Source organism: Hydra viridissima, unplaced genomic scaffold (genome assembly GCF_058129835.1).
Source record: "Hydra viridissima isolate aposymbiotic clone 2 unplaced genomic scaffold, HvirCarnegie_v1 scaffold_15, whole genome shotgun sequence".
NCBI lineage: Eukaryota > Metazoa > Cnidaria > Hydrozoa > Anthoathecata > Hydridae > Hydra > Hydra viridissima.
In genome coordinates, this window is record NW_028324314.1 from 776107 (window position 1) to 794546 (window position 18440).

General features: G+C 30.6%; 2 protein-coding genes, 1 long non-coding RNA gene and 1 pseudogene across 3 annotated transcripts in view; 2 read left to right on the plus strand and 2 right to left on the minus strand.

Annotated features, from left to right (window-relative positions):
• Positions 1-1868: 1868 nt before the first annotated feature.
• Positions 1869-4055, minus strand: LOC149878033 (uncharacterized; annotated as a pseudogene).
• A 725-nt stretch (positions 4056-4780) lies between these two features.
• LOC149878034 (uncharacterized) lies at positions 4781-5771 on the plus strand. Its single transcript, XM_090073368.1, has one exon. It carries the CDS (start codon positions 4857-4859, stop codon positions 5769-5771), a length of 915 nt encoding a protein of 304 aa, XP_089929494.1. The 5' UTR covers positions 4781-4856.
• A 3495-nt stretch (positions 5772-9266) lies between these two features.
• LOC149878035 (uncharacterized) lies at positions 9267-9971 on the minus strand. The gene has a single exon (XM_090073199.1). The coding sequence runs from the start codon at positions 9969-9971 to the stop codon at positions 9267-9269; it is 705 nt and encodes a 234-aa protein (XP_089929325.1).
• A 3069-nt stretch (positions 9972-13040) lies between these two features.
• Positions 13041-18440, plus strand: part of LOC149878036 (uncharacterized) — a 45150-nt gene continuing 39750 nt past the window's right edge. Inside the window, exon 1 of the long non-coding RNA XR_016447682.1 lies at positions 13041-13522. This is a non-coding gene — a long non-coding RNA (uncharacterized LOC149878036). The remainder of the gene's footprint in view (positions 13523-18440) is intronic.

The window sequence follows — 18440 nt, forward strand, 5'->3', positions numbered from 1 at the left end:
CTGGGTCAAAGGAAGCTCAGTCAGAGATGGATTTTACGTCAAAAGCGGAAGCGGATACGAACCCATCGGAGCTGGATTGCTTCTCGGGCCAAACTCCCCATTCTCAAGCGTCCCTTTTTTAAATTCAATTTTGTAAAAAAAAATTTTGAGTTAAATAATTTTTCTTGGCATAATAAAATGAACGGAAAAACTAGAATGTTTAGAAATGAGGACGGAAAAATTAGAAGTTTAAAAACACTTGACCAAATTGAATATTTAAGGAGCAAAGGAGTAGGATGGCGCGAAATTGAAATGTACAAATTAATTCTCGAAGAAAAACAAGAACAAGAACAAGAACAAATTAAAAAAGAAATTTTTCGGGCAAGATTTAAACACCTTTACAAAAATTAAAAAGTTTTTTTTCATTACGCGTTATATCACGTCATGAAAAATAAAATGTTTTGTCACCGGAATTTTGTCCCAGAAAATTTTCAAACCGCGATTGTCAAAATTTTCACAACGATGATAAAAAATAATGATTTTGTCCCAGAAAATTTTCACCCTGTGATTATCAAATTTTTCGCAACGATGATGAAAAAATGATTTTGTCCCAGAACTCCCCTTTTCTAGTAGTGAGCAGAATCTTTCAAACACTCTTTTGATTGCGAGAGGTGGAACTGGAAGGGCATCCAGAATGTCAAACTGTTTTTCAATTGGATTATACCGGACCCAGGTATCTTTCGCATGCTCGACCTTGACCTCCATCAGAACACGCTTCATGTCCAGAATCGACTCAAAGCAGTCGCACAAAGAGTTCCATCCTGTCTCAAAAGGCAAGATTATGTACTTGCAGTGGACCTTGTGACTAGCACATGCTACCTCCATCTTCTCTCTCCTCTGGGTCGATTTATGAACTGTAGCCGCTAACTTCTTAACATTTTCCGTGGCAGCGGCCACCTGTTCTGTTTTTAGGCCTCATTTACACAAGTGTTGATGACATGATCAAGGTATCTAAAATGGTAATTAATGTTCCTCCACTCCGTCACACCTTTCAATATGTTTGAGGCGGCATCAGTCGTCATGAACTTTTGAACGTTTGGCCTCAGACTATTACTTTCGTCAATCATCGAATCAGTCACTATTGCAAAGGCCTCACCGGTGTGCTGACCCTCAAAATTCTTTATCCCCAGAAGCAACTGTTGCTTAAAATGGGAGTCGACATAATGGGCGGTGAAGGTTCGGTACAACTCAGAAGATCTGGAAATCCAGTGATCGGTGGTGAACGCTATTGAAACCACGTCGGGAAGGTTGATTTTCGGTATGAGGCGCCCAGGACAAAATTTCTATAGATTTTCTATACAAAAAATCAATCCTTTTTTCTATAGGCTTTTGGAACATATTCTCTATAGAAATTCAACTACTAAAAGTCTATAGAATATGCAATTGAAAGTCTATAGAAGTTTCTATAGAAAAGATCAATACTATTTTCTATACGCTTTTGAAACATGGCCTATAGAAATTTAACTACAGAAAGTCTATAGAAGTTTCTATAGATCGTATTTTTCGAGAGTGTATAGAAAATATTTTCTATTATCATTTAGATGGTCTATAGAATTGATGGGATATATTCCATCGATTATAGTCTATATTATATATTACATAAATAATATACTACATATATTATAGACAAAATTGCTACCTATACCAATTTCATAGACTTTTTATGATATTCTATAAACCATCTGTATATTACATATGAGGAATATTTGCTATTGGGAGAAAAAACAAGAAAAAGTGCATTTATAAACTTTTAAAACAAATGACTATATATTAAATAATCAAAATAGACAGAAATACACTATGTACATTCGTATAACATCATTCATAGTTTAACTCTTCTTAACTTTCGACGCAATATTTAATTTTATTTTGATTGCTGTTTGCACATCCTTTGACGACACTCCCAGTATCTGACAAGCACAAGCTAAAAATACAAAAGAGTTCAATTAATTATTTCTTTCGTTTAATAAAGAAATTCAAATGCTATAACTATTTACCAACAACATCATCAACAAGGTCTTGACAAATTTTGGGTTTTGCTACTTTGTCAGAGTGAGCATTACTTTGCTTGCCAGTAAAACTGACACTTCTTAGATAGCCTGTGCTTCCCACCAATGACACCAAAAGATCAATTACAAATTTATTTGTACCATGAGATTTGTTACATTTGCTGAATGGTCAATGTATTTTTTGTGACCTGGCACTAATTGTTTCTAAATTACAAAGTAAAAGTACTATGAATATAATTTATATAATTAAACATATAAATAAAAAAATAGATAAATTTTGTAACATGAAAATTCTTGCTCTACTAGATCCATCTGGGTATTTAGGTTCTTTCCAGATTGGAATGCGTTTCAGTAAGATTTGATTTAGAAACAAGACTGTCATTAAAGACATTACTATTTGTAATGCTAAATGAATGATTAAGCTGATCAGACATATCAAAAGAGTTGAGAGTGTGAGAGGTTGCTCTGCTAGACCCATATAAATTGCTGGGTGCCTTCCACTTCTGAAAAGATGAATGAAAACTTTGAGTTACATTGAAGTCACTTGCATATTGATTTGAGTTAGAGGAAAGACTTTTTGTCAATTTTGGTATATAATGTGTTAAGGAAGATAAATCATGGGATAAATCATAAATCATTTTTAACTGCAAAACTCCATTGAATAAGTTCATCAAGTTTAATTTCTAAAGCAACTTTATCTGCATTCTAAAATAAGAACATAAAGGAATACTGAATTTAACTAGCTAAAATTAGAAGTATTTACAACATACAATACATACACAATGTTTTCAATAACTTCAATGTTTTCTTCAACACGCAATCGTTTAGTTTTTGCACAACTTTTACAATCATATTTCTAAAATAAGCAGATGAATTTGAATGCAATATTTTAAAATAGTATTTACCATTTATAAAAAACAGTTTTTAAAAATGCTCATCATAACAACACCATTAAAGTTATCTGATTTGGTAATGGTAGAACAACTTTTACAAGAGTGTTTGCTTGATTGTTCAACTCCTCCAAATCATCTTAATTATTTGATCTTAAAAATTATTACATCTTAATATTTAAATCTTAAAAATATTTACATCTTAAAAATTTTTCATTAAAAAAAATGGAAACTTTACACCTGCATATAAATGTATATATATATCCTAAACTCTGCTTACCCCCGATTTTAAGACCTTTGCCTCATAATTTTTCCAAGTAGGAGAACCAGACTTTAATGCCTGGCTCTGGAACAATCCATTGAAATAACTTGATGGCCACTGTACAACAACATTTTCTCCATATACAACTGGACTTTTAATTAAGTCCATTCGAGCAACCTAAATGAAATTAGTTAACTAGTAATAAGTATTAAAATACTAATGATAAAAGTTTTCCCACAGACAAATGGAAAACTTTAAATGAATTTTTAGTTTATACCAGCCAAAAAAGGAATAAAATAGAAATAAAGTGCTGCAATAAAACAAACAATTAGTAATAAGAAATACTTTTACTATTACTAATTAATGCTATTTTATTTTTTTTATTATTTGTTGAAGATTAAATTTAATTGTGTGTGTGTGTGTGTGTGTGTGTGTGTGTGTGTGTGTGTGTGTGTGTGTGTGTGTGTGTGTGTGTGTGTGTGTGTGTGTGTGTATATATAAAACAAAAAAACAACAACTATGTATGGTACTTTATGCTTCATACCTAATGGCAATCATCAGCCATGAAATACATATCAAAAATGTAAAAACCGTTACAAAATTACAAAAATTACTGTGTCGTGTGCTCTGACATCATAATAAAAAGAGAGGAGGAAAGGAAATATAGAAAGAAAGAAAGAAAGAAGGAAAGGAAAGAAAGAAATGAAGAAAGAAAGAAAAAAAGAAAGAAAGAAAGAAAGAAAGAAATTAGGCCTAGTCGCCAGTGTCAATTTTGGAAAGAAGAAATTTGTTTCTATGCCTGCATTTTGAAACCAATTCTTTCTGCTTATCAAATAAGATGCCTTCTTGAAACATTATAATCATGTATTTCTTATATATATATATATATATATATATATATATATATATATATATATATATATATATATATATATATATATATATATATGTATATATATATCAGTGTGTTACCCAGGAATAAAATTTATACAGCGCTATCATAATATTGGGAATTTTCTTTCGTCTTACGAGTAAAAAAAAAAAAAAAAAAAAAAAAAAGGTCGTTCATTGCAAAAGTTTTTTAGTTTAAACGATTATTTACAATAACCGTATATGGCTGTAAAAGCAAAATTCTTTCTAATTCTTTTAAAAAATTTTTAGTGAAAATAAAAAGTCTAAAATAAAAAAACAAAAATAAAAAAACAAGCGAAATGAAAAATCTAAAGAACAAAAGACGTCAATGGACCGTTCCCTCTATAGAAAAAAACCGCAATGCATTTTGGTCTTTGTATTCACCGAAAATAAACAAATCTGTGTTAATGCTTTTTTAAATAAACAGTCAAATAATTTAATTTAAAAAGACTTTTTAAAATAATTTCAAATGATACAGTATCTTGTGATAAACTAATAACTCATTCTATAAATGAAGATATTACTGTTGAGTCAACAACAACAAAATACCGCGGTGGCATAACTTGTTGTGTTCCATTATGCAACAATAATTCGCTCAAAAACAAAAACTTATTGTTTTACATCATCCCAAAGGAAAGTAATTTGAGAAAAAAATGGCTGTCTTTAATTAGTAGGAAAAACTTTGTTCCTTCTACTTCTCATCGGGTTTGTTCAGTTCACTTTACAGGAGGAAAAAAGACTTATATGAACAACTGTCCATCTTTACTGTCAAAACAAGTTAAAGACAACATAAAAAAACCAAGAATCACAGTAAATAGTTCTATTGGATATAAAAGAAAAATAGACGAAATTGAAAACGAAAAAAATGATGTTAATTTTTCATTTGAAGAAACCGAGTCTGAAAAGTTAAAAAAAGAAATTATTATCCTAAAGGACAAACTGAACATTATAAATACTAAAAAGAAAGAAATGAAAAATATTATTATGAACCAAAATCACACTATCAATCAATTAAAATTTACAGTTGACAGATTTAAACATAATCAAGCCCACCTTAAATTTTATACTGGCTTTGAATCATACAATCTATTTAAAGTTTTACTAGAATATTTAGAACCTGCTGCAAGCAAACTTATATATTGGGGGTCAAATACAAACATTGAAAAAACAACAGACTTTAATTACAATAAAAAGGGAAGAGAACGCATAATGAGTTCAGAGTCTGAATTGTTTTTAGTTTTAACAAGATTTCGACTTGGCCTTTTGGTTGAAGACATGGCACTGCGCTTTTACATATCCTCAAGTCATGTTAGTAGAATCATAGTGACATGGACTGATTTTTTGCATTCTCAAATGCGTATGCTACCAATTTGGGCAACAAAACAAACTGTAAAAGAAACAATGCCAAAATGTTTTAAAGAAAAATATGAATCAACAAGGGTAATCTTAGACTGCACTGAACTGTTTATCGAAATGCCTACATCTTTTCGAAGCCAGTCTGCAACTTTTTCTAATTATAAACATAAAAATACAGCAAAAGGATTAATTGGAATAGCACCAAATGGAGCCATAACTTTTGTTTCTGATTTATACTGTGGTCGTTTTTCGGACAAACAAATTACTAAAGATTGTGGAATATACAACCTGGAGACAGTGTAATGGCAGATAGAGGTTTTGATATTGCTGATGATTTACCGGAAAACGTTTCATTAAATATACCACCATTTCTAAATGGAAAAGCTCAACTCAGTCTAGAAGATGAGAATGAAACTAGAAAAATTGCTGCTGTTCGTATTCATGTAGAAAGAGCAATACAGCGAATAAAAAATTATCACATTTTACAAACACCATTTAAATTGTCTATGGCACCAGAAATTAATAAAACTTGGATAATTTGTTGTTATTTAGCAAACTTTTTGCCACAACTTGTTTCAGATAAATAAAATGTTTGTAAAAAATATAAAAACAATTAATCTAAACTGCAAATATATTTTCTTGCATAAACTCAAAGTAAAATTTAGTTAATTTTGGTAAAGTAGTTTTTTCCCATTGCTCTTTAAGAAATTTAATACTCTCGATAAAAACATCTTTTTCAGTATAAACTATAAAATCTAGTTCTGTGACCTCTAATAATGCCATAACACCTTGACATTGATAAAAATAAACATGATTTTGTTTCAGCATTGTTTTACCATCAACAACAGAAAGAAAAAATGTTTTATCTAGGCAAGCTTCAGCTATAGTTAAATCTTTTTTTGAATAAGGACATTTGATTTCAACAGCCCTTATTTTTTCATTTACAAATACAATTCCATCAGGGCTTGTACCAAGCCAAGGCCATTTTGGGTTTATGATAAATCCACATCTCGTTACTGATACGTTTTTTATATTTTCATACTTTTTTATTGCGGTGTTTTCATTTATTTTACCCCAATTACAAGCTTTGTTGCAAGAGCTTTTTTTTTTTATTGTTTTTCAAAATTCTATTCAAAATAGAGGCAGGAAATATACTTTTTTGTCTATTAATAACAAAACCAAAGTTTGAAGATGTCAAGCGTTTTTTTCTTTCTTCAAGCCATAAACTTGTAGATTGTGATAAAGTAGCTCTTTCCAAAGTCTTTATTTTCTCTTTTGATAGAACTAAATATTTTGTAATAAACTTTAATTGAGTTTCATCAAATTCAAATGAATCACTGAATTCTACTTCAAATCCATTAATTATGGTATCAACAACATTAAACATAACATCAGAATTTAAATAGAGTTTTTTTACATTTAGCTGATATTCAGATATTGATGTTTCATAGTAGGATGTGGAATGATAATTGTTTCCTTTTAAAAGATTTGCAAATGCTATTCCTTCTCCTAGATTATATAAACTATCAGACAGTTTTTTAATTTTTTCATCGCTTGGATTATGTGCAAAAATTGGGGTTGCACAAAAGTTTCTATTTCCTGATACAAAAGGACGCTTTCGTGAGTTGTTTAGATCCTTTTCTAAATCACTCTTTTCAAAGGAAACTTTAGAAAGTTTAATTGGTTCTGAATTTCTTCCTTCAGCAGAAACATGCCATTGTTGTAACACTTCTGTGCATGTTTTATCGAATGGTACAGAGTTTAAATTTAATTGCTTATATTCATTTAACTGAAATAATACTGCTGCAACATGCTTGCAGCATCCTCCCATACCAGCTTTACAATTACATTTAGCATACAAAATATCTCCTTCTTTTTGACAAAAATGTACATAAATAAGGTACTGATTTTTTTTCATTGAAGCTGAAACATTAGCTCTAACAAGAAAAGAATTTATTTCAATCTTGACATTAGGTTTTACAACTAAATTTTTAACGAAGTTCTCCTTAAATAGCTGATACCCAGAGATTTTATGCTTTGAAGGACCTCTAGCTCCGAAATCAGTCGAACTATCGTCTATAATTAAATATTTGTGTATTTTTTCTTGGCTTATATTAGGTAGTAAGGAAAGACATCTTGACCAAGTGCTTATTTGTTCTTGTACAACTTCTTCAGCATCTATTTGATTAAACTGACTAGATATTTCTCGAAATACTGGTTGAGTAGCGATTGAAATGTTTTTAAAAAAACATGGATCAATATCAATAGTATTTGAATCATTTTCCAAACTAGTTTCATAGCTATCAACTTTGTTTATTGCTGACATGATAATATGTTTTGATAATTTGTTTATTTTCGGTGAATACAAGGACCAAAATGCACCGCGGTTTTTTTCTATAGAGGGAACGGTCCATTAAAAAATAACGCATTTTCTTTATTTTTGAATAAATTGCTACGCTTTTTAAACGGCTTTGAATTGAATAATTTGCTACGCTTTTTCTTTTGTAAAGAAAGTAATTGTTTTCGATCAACTAAATCATTTTCTTCTTTTACTAAGTATTTCTACGTTTCTTGCGTAACACTTAAAACCTAAGTCTGTTAATTAAAGGTCGTTTTTTTTAAATAAGTTCATGTACTTTTGGGAAATTTTGAAAAATTGGGAATTCCGCGTTATACGCGGTGCCATCAGGCTAGTTAACACCCTGTATATATATATATATATATATTTATATAGATATATATTTGTATATATATATATATATATATATATATATATATATATATATATATATATCTATATATATATATATATATATATATATATATATATATATATATATATATATATATATATATATATATATATATATATATATATATATATATATATATATATATATATATATATATATATATATATATATATATATATATATATATATATATAGGCGCTACTGCAGTTTCTCCCCCCCCCCCCCTTTTTTTTATGATTGATTATAATAGAGAATTTTATGCTGATTCAGAAAAATATAAAAACATGGACCTGAAAATCAACGGAAAGTACTCTAATTTGAAGTCAAAGTTGTAAAAAATCCCACTAAAATCCCTAATATTCGCCATTTTGAGAGTAAAATGTGAATAATGTTTTAACCGGACGTGGACAACATGGTTTTTACGTTGAAAAGTCGTTAAAGTACGTTTATCTTGCGCAATTTGCGCAAGTTAAACCTGCAGTATTTAAACCAGCGGTTATTGCAATCAAAATTTAATTATGATTTATGTTATATAAAGTACGTATTAACAACGATGGATTTGTAGGCTAAATGCCTGACTTAGAAATTGATTTTAACTGTTTTTTTTAACTAACTTAGAAACTGCCAGCAGGTAATACGAGTGATAAATATTAAAAACTGTCCAACTACACCCTCCCTAACCTAAGTTCTTTGAAAAAATGTTTTAAACAAATTTGTGGCTATGAAAATAGCCGTTTTTTTGGTTTACTAGAGCATAAATTGTAAATGCAAGTAATGTTCTCTATGCACACAATAAGAATCATGCTGATCACACAGGATATGTTGTTGCAACTTGGTCCCAAAAATGAAAAAAACGATGTTCGTTAAACCTTTGTGCCCACATAAATTCTGATAGGTAATCTCCAATCATCTCGCGATTACTTGAACCCATCATAGATTTAAATTTCGCTTTAGCTCTAAACCACATAGCTTCCACGTGATTTGTGGTCACTCCGGTCTGCGGATCTACGAAGCTGTAGGAGTGGTTAACTGTGCCGTGTTGATATTAAGGCCCCTGCAAACCATTATAAGCTGCCCACATATCGCTCCAGATAGTAGTGCCAGGAAGGATCCACTGTTGAATAATTGGAAGCAATGTTGCAGCATCGCGATTTTGCACTGGAATTAAGAAACCTTTCTTGGTTGCAGGTTCGTAACCTCCAAATATCCACTGCTGCGGAATTATGCGACCAACGTGGTTCTTTCTTTTACAAAAAACGGATTCATCAATTTCAACAATGCACCCAGGCCCGCCTATTGGGTCAGGGTTATTGATGAAATATTCAACGCAAGTGTCTCTGCAATATTGATTCCAATCAACAATGGTGTGATCAGATTCAATGCTGAGTTCTTGCCTGATATCGTTTAATGAGAACCCTCGACTTTTACCTGCGCCTCTACTCCAAACGTATGTCAAGCCTAAAACCTGCCATAAATGCAAATGCGATTTCTCGAAGAAACTGCCTTTTCTAATACTAATAGTTCTTTTACAGCGCTTAACGGGACATCTCCAAATTACTAAATCGATCGTGCTGTTTTTTACTTGCTGTGTGCACGGAACGCCACATACACTACAGTTCATGCTTTCGGCCAGTAAACCATGAGTTCTGCACCAGCGAATAGTACCTTCTAAGTTATACTTAAATCTTGCTCCAATTTCTGTTAGAGAAAGAGAATCAAATTCGTTCATTATCGGTCTTCGAAGAGCCATGTTACTTAGTACTTTATCACTCTTTGAAAGTGTTAATTTTATGTCGGTATTTGCGTATTATATATATATATATATATATATATATATATATATATATATATATATATATATATATATATATATTAAAACAGGGGTTATATAAAAATGTAAATAAAAAAAACAACTTTCAAAGAAGAAGTTTACAGTTTTAAATAAATTTTTTTTAAATTAACAAATTTTGTTGCTTAATTTTTTCCTAATAGAAAAATTCTCAAAATTTAATTCTTAAAGGGTTTTCAAATTTAAAGTTTTAAAAATACAACCCTTACGCCGTCTTAACCATTTTATGATACGATCATTATTTACTGATTTGTCTACATTCTCACGTTCTAAATTCGATCTTTCTTTGAAATTTTCAATTGATTCAATTTCATTGTAACATTTAAAAATGCTGATAGAAACCAGGTCTATTTATTGCGCAAAGCAACGGTAATTAATTTTCGTTAACAATCTTGAAAAATGGCGAATATTAGGGATTTTAGTGGGATTTTTTACAACTTTGACTTCGAATTAGAGTACTTTCCGTTAATTTTCAGGTCCATGTTTTTATATTTTTCTGAATCAGCATAAAATTCTCTATCATAATCAATCATAAAAAAAGGAGGGGGGGGGGGGGGGGGGAGAAACTGCAGTAGCGCCTATATATATATATATATATATATATATATATATATATATATATATATATATATATATATATATATATATATATATATATATATATACATATATATATATATTTATATATGGCGCTATTTTCCTTTCGCGCCCACCTATTTTTATTGCAGATTACAAAAGATCGTCGTCCAAAAGTAATAAAACGTATAGGAAGCAATGCTTTTAGACCAACTTAATATTCTCTACGAAAACGCTAAAGTTCGCCATTTTTTCAACGTGATGACGAATTTAAAAATATTAATGAAATTTTTAAATTATAGACCTGGTTTTTATTGCTTAATAGTTTTATCATAATTTCCGCTCTGATTAGCATTTGGATGAACCGCTTAAAATTTAAAAATTTAAATAGCAGTGAAAACCATTTTTAATTTCTAAATAATTACTTTCACTTTTTTAAACTCGTCATTGCGTTGAAAAAATAGCGAATACTAACGTTTTCGTATGAGTTTTTAACTTTTTCAGATTGAGTTTAGAGTATATTAAGTTGGTCAAAAAGTATTGTTTTCTATACGTTTTCTTACTTTTGTATAGAAATAAACTACTAAAATTGAAAAGAAAAAGTTCCTAGATATTGGGATGCTACAGCTCCACTATTATTTATTCAAAAATATAAAAATAGCCTATTTATATATACATATATCAATATATGATTTATATAAAACGTTATTGTAACATTATGTTACAACAATTTTTTATATAAAAATCCGCAATATAAAATTCAATAGACGTTATTTTCTCAAGACACATGTTCTTTTGTAGAACATCTCTATGATCTAATATTAGATCAATTCTATAGACAAAGTTTCCAGAACCCCCCAGGACAAAAAGTTCTATAGATTTTCTATAAAACCATTTCATTTCTATAGAAGTTCTATAAAAATAATTGAGTTCTATAAAATTTCTATAGACAATTTCTTAAAGTTTATAGAAATTCAAAATATATTTTGAAGTCTATAGAAATTTCTATAGACTTTAAGAAATTGTTTATAGAAATTTTATAGAATTCAATTATTTTTATAGAACTCCTATAGAAATAAAATAGTTTTATAGAAAATCTATAGAACTTTTTGTCATGGGCGGTGCTAAGTAACCTAAGTGCAACAAAAAAAAAAACCACAAAGCTTCCATAAACAAAAATAATTTTTGTTTAACAAATTTTTATTAGGTAAGAAGCGTGAGGTGAACCATATTCTAATAAAAAAAGAAAACTCGGTATGCTTAAAACAGAAATAGGCCACTAAAGTTTTTCTTATCCTGGACTGTCTTTCGTTACTTTTAGCCAGGTAACCTGGCTTATTTTCAACTTAGATACATCTAAGTATGTAGCCGAGGTAGTGTCAAAATCAAAAAACGTATTCTTACCCATGTCAATAATCTTGAACTGCCTGTCAAGTCTAGAGCTGCGAACAAAATGGTTTTACATAGTTTACGTTGCATAACTTAAATATCTTTACGCCCTTTTAAATGGTGGCAAAGTCTCTATCTGAAGCTGAACAGCTACATTCTGATAAAGAAAATGTGCCATTTACAGTTAGCCAAATGTAGAGAAAAAAAGTATTTTTAGTTGCTCGACACAGTTGTCACTCCAAAATGAATGTCCTAATAATTAGCTTGTATAAAATAAGAGGTAGTTTGGTTTCCTCTCCGTCCAAATTGTCCTTGATGTTACACCCCCATGATGCCATTAGTCGAGTCTGTTAGATGAATTCCAAAGTTATGGAAGTTGACAAAAATAGTATATGCTAGTATGGGAGAGTATAGATTGTGGTTCGACCTTTTCTAGATCCATAGTGTGAGGAGGGAGAACTAAAATAAAAACGAAGATCGATAGAAAAACATACACAATATGGTTCACAACTCTTCACATAAATAAGTGATAAAGCGTTAGAAGAAAAGTTAAATACAACTGAGAAAAAACGTAAATACGAAGACGCGTAAATGATAAAGCGATAATAAGAAAAGCTAAAAACAACGATCAGAAAAGACACATACAAGATGACTCGTCCACTATTCACATAAATAAATGATAAAGCAAAAAGAATTAAGTCAAAAACAACAACTGAGAAAAGACGTAAACGTGGAGACTCGTAAACGATAAAGCGGCAATTAGAAAAGTTAAAAACAACGATCAGAAAAGACTTATACACGATGATTCACCGATCTATCACGTAAGTAGACGATAAAACGGAAAGAAGAAAAGTTAAATACAACTGAGAAAAGACGTAAACACGAAGACTCATAAACCTGCCATATAAATAAATGAAAAGATATCGCAACAGGAAAACAAGCAAAAACTATAAAAGCTCAAAAAAAAAAGAAAGAAGGGGGGACAGTCAAAAAGGAGTTAACTAGAGTTAACTGGAGTTAAGTGGAGGAAGAGATAAGAAGAGGAAGAGTTTTTGAAGAAGAGATTTAAAAGAGAATTTTAAGAGAAAGAGTTTTAAAGAGATTTAAAAGAAGATTTTTATGAGAAAAGAGTTTTAAGAGATTTAAAGAGGAATTTAAGAGAAAGAGTTTTTGAAGAAGAGATTTAATTGAGAATTTTAAGAGAAAGAGTTTTTGAAGAAGAGATTTAAAAGAAGATTTTTATGAGAAAAGAGTTATAAGAGATTTAAAGAGGATTTTAAAGAAGAAAAAGAATTTTGTGGTAAGAAGAGTATTTTGAGGAATAAGAAGTTTAATAAGCAGTTGAATAAAAGAAGAAAAGAAGATTTTAATATTGATTGTTGGAGAATAACCAGAAGATTTAATTAAAGAAGAGATATTTGTAATAAAAGAAGATATAAAAGAAAGAGGAGTAATTGAAATAAAAAGTATTGAACACTGCAAGAAGCGTAAGAAAATATTATTTGTATTATATAAAAGTTATAAGAGTAAGAGTGCTACCATTACACATTAATAGAACATTTGTTGATTTTTATTATATTATAGAATATACTGAGGACGGCGATTATAAGTTTAGCCCTTTTAGATTAAACCTTGCCCATTCCTAACCAAACTATTCCCAAACCTAGCCCTTTCCTAACCAAGTACTTCCCAGACCACTAACCTCGTTCCCAACCTCCATATACCTAATCCAAACATAACATTAACCCAAACCTTCCCCTTCCCCTTTACTGCAAACAATAAAAAATAAAAATAGATAAAAAAAAACGCCACCCTCACACTGGAGTTTCCCTACCGAGATTTATGCATTCACTCATTTCTTCATAAATCAGTGAACTTTAATTATTAATCATTTTCAAAAAAGTATATTGATTATTTTGAAACAGGATCGAAGAAAAAAAAACATTTTAAGAGAAATCATTTTATTTAAAGAAGAAAAAAAAAAGAAAGTTTTAATAAAAAGTGAATTAACATTTTTAATAAACATTTAAAAACAGTTTTATCAACATCAAAAATGGCAAGTCATTCAGGCTCACCTCATAACAACAATAATCCTAATGTTTTACCACTATTTTACTCAAAAACACCACCTGCACCCAACTGTACCACACCCGACATTGAAGTTTTACCAACTGAACATTTTGATCGAGACTCACTAGGACATGAGGAAAATGATTGGCGAAATGAGTATATCGATAAAGTTATAAGTGAAAAGATGATAGAAAAAGTTGCGAGAAAACCATTAAACTCCACGGCAAAACAAGAAGCGGAAGCTACTCTGGTTAGACTAAGTGATGAGAGAAACGCTCTTAATTGGTTAGAAAAGATTGCAAACTCATTTAGACCAACAATTGATAAGTCTAGTTTACCACAGTTCAACGGAGGACCAGATGATGACGTTAAAGAATTTTTCCTTCAATTTAAGAGAACAGCTACCTTTAACAAGTGGGACAATAGCGAACAACTTAGCGCTTTTCCGCTTTGCTTAAGTAAATCTGCTTCGATATTTTATGAATCCCTTCCAAGCCAAACAAAACAAGATTTACAATTAATTCAACAAGCTTTTCAGAACGAGTACGAACCACCAGAACGTATTTGGATGAAGAAAACCCAACTTTATGAATTGAAAGAAGGAGAAAGAGGACTTGAACATTTCATAGCAAATTTAGAGAAGTTGTCACAAGAGTTAAATGTTCCAGAAGAAACCAAAAGAGATCTTTTTATTCAAGGAGTTAATTCTAATTTAAAGAGAAAACTTCTTTTAAGCCAACCAGAGACATACACACAAGCAGTCAGAATTGCAAGAGTAAATAATTCAGTTAACATCGATGATAACGCTCGCATAATTGAAACAGTAGTAAAGGCCGTGACAAAAATACACAACCAGTTGGTTAAACCTAGCACTGTAACATTCGCTGAGAATGATGCACCACCAGTGGTTGCATATAATACAACACCTGCGAATTTAGCTAATCCCGAAAATGCGACTAGAGAAGTAGCAAGGCTCAAAGACGAGAACAGAAAGTTAAAAATGCGTCTACAGAGACAAACGAATAATCAGGATCGTAATCCAACCCCAGTAAACCAACCAATCTGCTATATATGCAATAAGGCAGGACATTTAGCAAAACAATGCAGACAGGAATACCAAGATCCTAGAATTCCACAAAATAACAACTCGCAGTATCAGTACAGGAAAAACATTACTCAACAACCGCGATGGAGAAACAATAGAAACTGGACACCACAAAATTTCGATAACTGGAACAGAAACAATGAAAATAAATACACTCAACCCAATACGAATAACCAAAATTGGAGAGCTACTACCTCAAATAATCCACAACCAAATTATAGAGATAATTACTTCGGATCAAGAAGACAAAGTAACAACTGGAATAACGGTGAAAACACACGAACAGGCACCCATCAAAATCAAAAGTATGACTTGCCAGTTCGTATGCTGGGAATGGAAAATATGACACAGTATCAGAAGAACGATTTCAAATCTTATACCATGGATTGTCCACATTTCAACACCCTAAATGGAGATATAAATAAACTTATGCAACAAGAGATTCAGAACTTATGTGAGTATAATAAACAGATCACCCATGAGATGAACTGTCTACAAGATCAGTTTCGATATTTGCTACAAAACGGTACTGCACGAAATCCACTACAAGAGAACAAGGAAATGGACAAGAAAGATTTTGATCAACCTAACGCAATAATTTACGAACCCCAAAATATGAAAGACATCAAATGTGAAGATCCAGTAATTATCAAAAATGCAACAAGTTCATTAAGCAGTTCTCATGACATTGAGAGTAATGCAGAAACTGATCAAAACAACACTGACGAAATAGTCACAAATACCTACCCCGAAATACTCGATGATAATTCTAAAGCTAAGACGGAAGATTACATTACACCTGAATATTTCACTCCAGAACATAACGAAGAAGTAAACGATAAAGTTGACCAAAAGATAAAAGTTATAAGAGTAAGAGTGCTACCATTACACATTAATAGAACATTTGTTGATTTTTATTATATTAAAGAATATACTGAGGACGGCGATTATAATTTTAGCCCTTTTAGATTAAACCTTGCCCATTCCTAACCAAACTATTCCCAAACCTAGCCCTTTCCTAACCAAGTACTTCCCAGACCACTAACCTCGTTCCCAACCTCCATATACCTAATCCAAACATAACATTAACCCAAACCTTCCCCTTCCCCTTTACTGCAAACAATAAAAAATAAAAATAATTAAAAAAACGCCACCCTCACACTTAACTCCAGTTAACTCTAGTTAACTCCTTTTTGACTGTCCCCCCTTCTTTCTTTTTTTTTTGAGCTTTTATAGTTTTTGCTTGTTTTCCTGTTGCGATATCTTTTCATTTATTTATATGGCAGGTTTATGAGTCTTCGTGTTTACGTCTTTTCTCAGTTGTATTTAACTTTTCTTCTTTCCGTTTTATCGTCTACTTACGTGATAGATCGGTGAATCATCGTGTATAAGTCTTTTCTGATCGTTGTTTTTAACTTTTCTAATTGCCGCTTTATCGTTTACGAGTCTCCACGTTTACGTCTTTTCTCAGTTGTTGTTTTTGACTTAATTCTTTTTGCTTTATCATTTATTTATGTGAATAGTGGACGAGTCATCTTGTATGTGTCTTTTCTGATCGTTGTTTTTAGCTTTTCTTATTATCGCTTTATCATTTACGCGTCTTCGTATTTACGTTTTTTCTCAGTTGTATTTAACTTTTCTTCTAACGCTTTATCACTTATTTATGTGAAGAGTTGTGAACCATATTGTGTATGTTTTTCTATCGATCTTCGTTTTTATTTTAGTTCTCCCTCCTCACATAGCTCCCTTTATCGAAGAAAATCGTCCCTTGATTTTCAAATTACGGTTGGAAGTTTTAGATGTTTGTATGGGATATTATGTTATACTTGGTTCTCGTCTTTGTTTCGTTTGCTTTGAGTAAGAGGAGTTCTTGCGGTGCTTATTCAATCTCAAATAGTTACTTTAAAACCGTTAAAATACTTCGTGTATAATTAATATAATTCATCGTAAATCTCAAATAATAAATACTCTTAAATTCCGTTTTATAAATTTTATATATAGTTTTCATAAATCAATCAAATTAAAATACGTTATTATATACTTAAAACATAATTAAAAACCTTTAAAACTTATGTGCAAAAATAAAAGTGAACAAAAAATCATCTCAAAAATTAAAAATGCGTAGGCACAGAATAGCTAGGGCTAAAACCTGAAAATGTGCCTTGAAAAAAATTATGTTCAAAAAGGTGAAATGCAAAATTAAATTCACTTAGTTATTAAATCTCAAAGTTGCATTTCACAGAAAAAGTTTGATCGTCATAGTCATTGATATCGATATCGTTGTTGTCGTCGTTGTCGTCGTTGTCGTATCATCATAATTATCATCTTAAATCATCATCATCATCAATATTATATCATCATCATCATCTTATTATATCATCATCATAATTATCATCATCTTCATCTTTATTATCATAATCAATTATCATCATCATCATTATATCATCATCTTCATATCATCATCATCATCATCATCATCATCATCATCATCATCATCATCATCATCATCATCATTATCATCGTTATCATCATCTTAATTATCATTATCATTATATCATTATCATCATCATCATCAATAAAAAATCAAATTATCAAATGGAACAAATTACATTTTAAATCGCTCACATGGGTAGGGTTCGCGAATCTCCCTATGCGTTTCTCAATCGCATGCTACCCGTAATACCTTTTATTTACTTTCCTTGAAATTCGTTTACCTTTTTGGTAAAACTGGAGCAAAATAACAAAATGAATAAGTTATTTGTCATCAAGTCTATGTTTAACTTCTGATCGTATTCTTGTGTTTTAAATATTGCTGTTCTTACTGTTTTATTTAAATCTGTCGGGGTTTTGAACATAATAGCCAACGGAACATTACTTTCCTTTTTCGGTACTTTACTTAATGCATTATAATCATTCATAAAACGTTGTGTTTTTGTAGTTGAGGGCGCCTTAATTAATGATGTTTCTAAAACATTATTCTCCTGATAAGAATTAGTAATTATATAATTCCTTATTATTGGTATTTTGAGAAAGATTGGGAACTTTGAAACGCTTGGGGAGTACGATACTTGAATTTCGAAGAAAGCTTTAAACTGATTTCCTACTTTGTTTATGTGTTCATTGTTAAGTGGTTTAGTCATCTTAAAATCATATGTCGGCTCATGATCGGTGATTTTCGAACAAAGAAGAAATATTGGAATGAACAAAACGAGTTGCAAAAGTAGAGCAGT

Coding starts and splice junctions, on each gene's coding strand:
- LOC149878034 (XM_090073368.1), top strand. CDS start 4,857: ATGAACAACTGTCCATCTTTACTGTCAAAACAAGTTAAAGACAACATA.
- LOC149878035 (XM_090073199.1), bottom strand. CDS start 9,971: ATGGCTCTTCGAAGACCGATAATGAACGAATTTGATTCTCTTTCTCTA.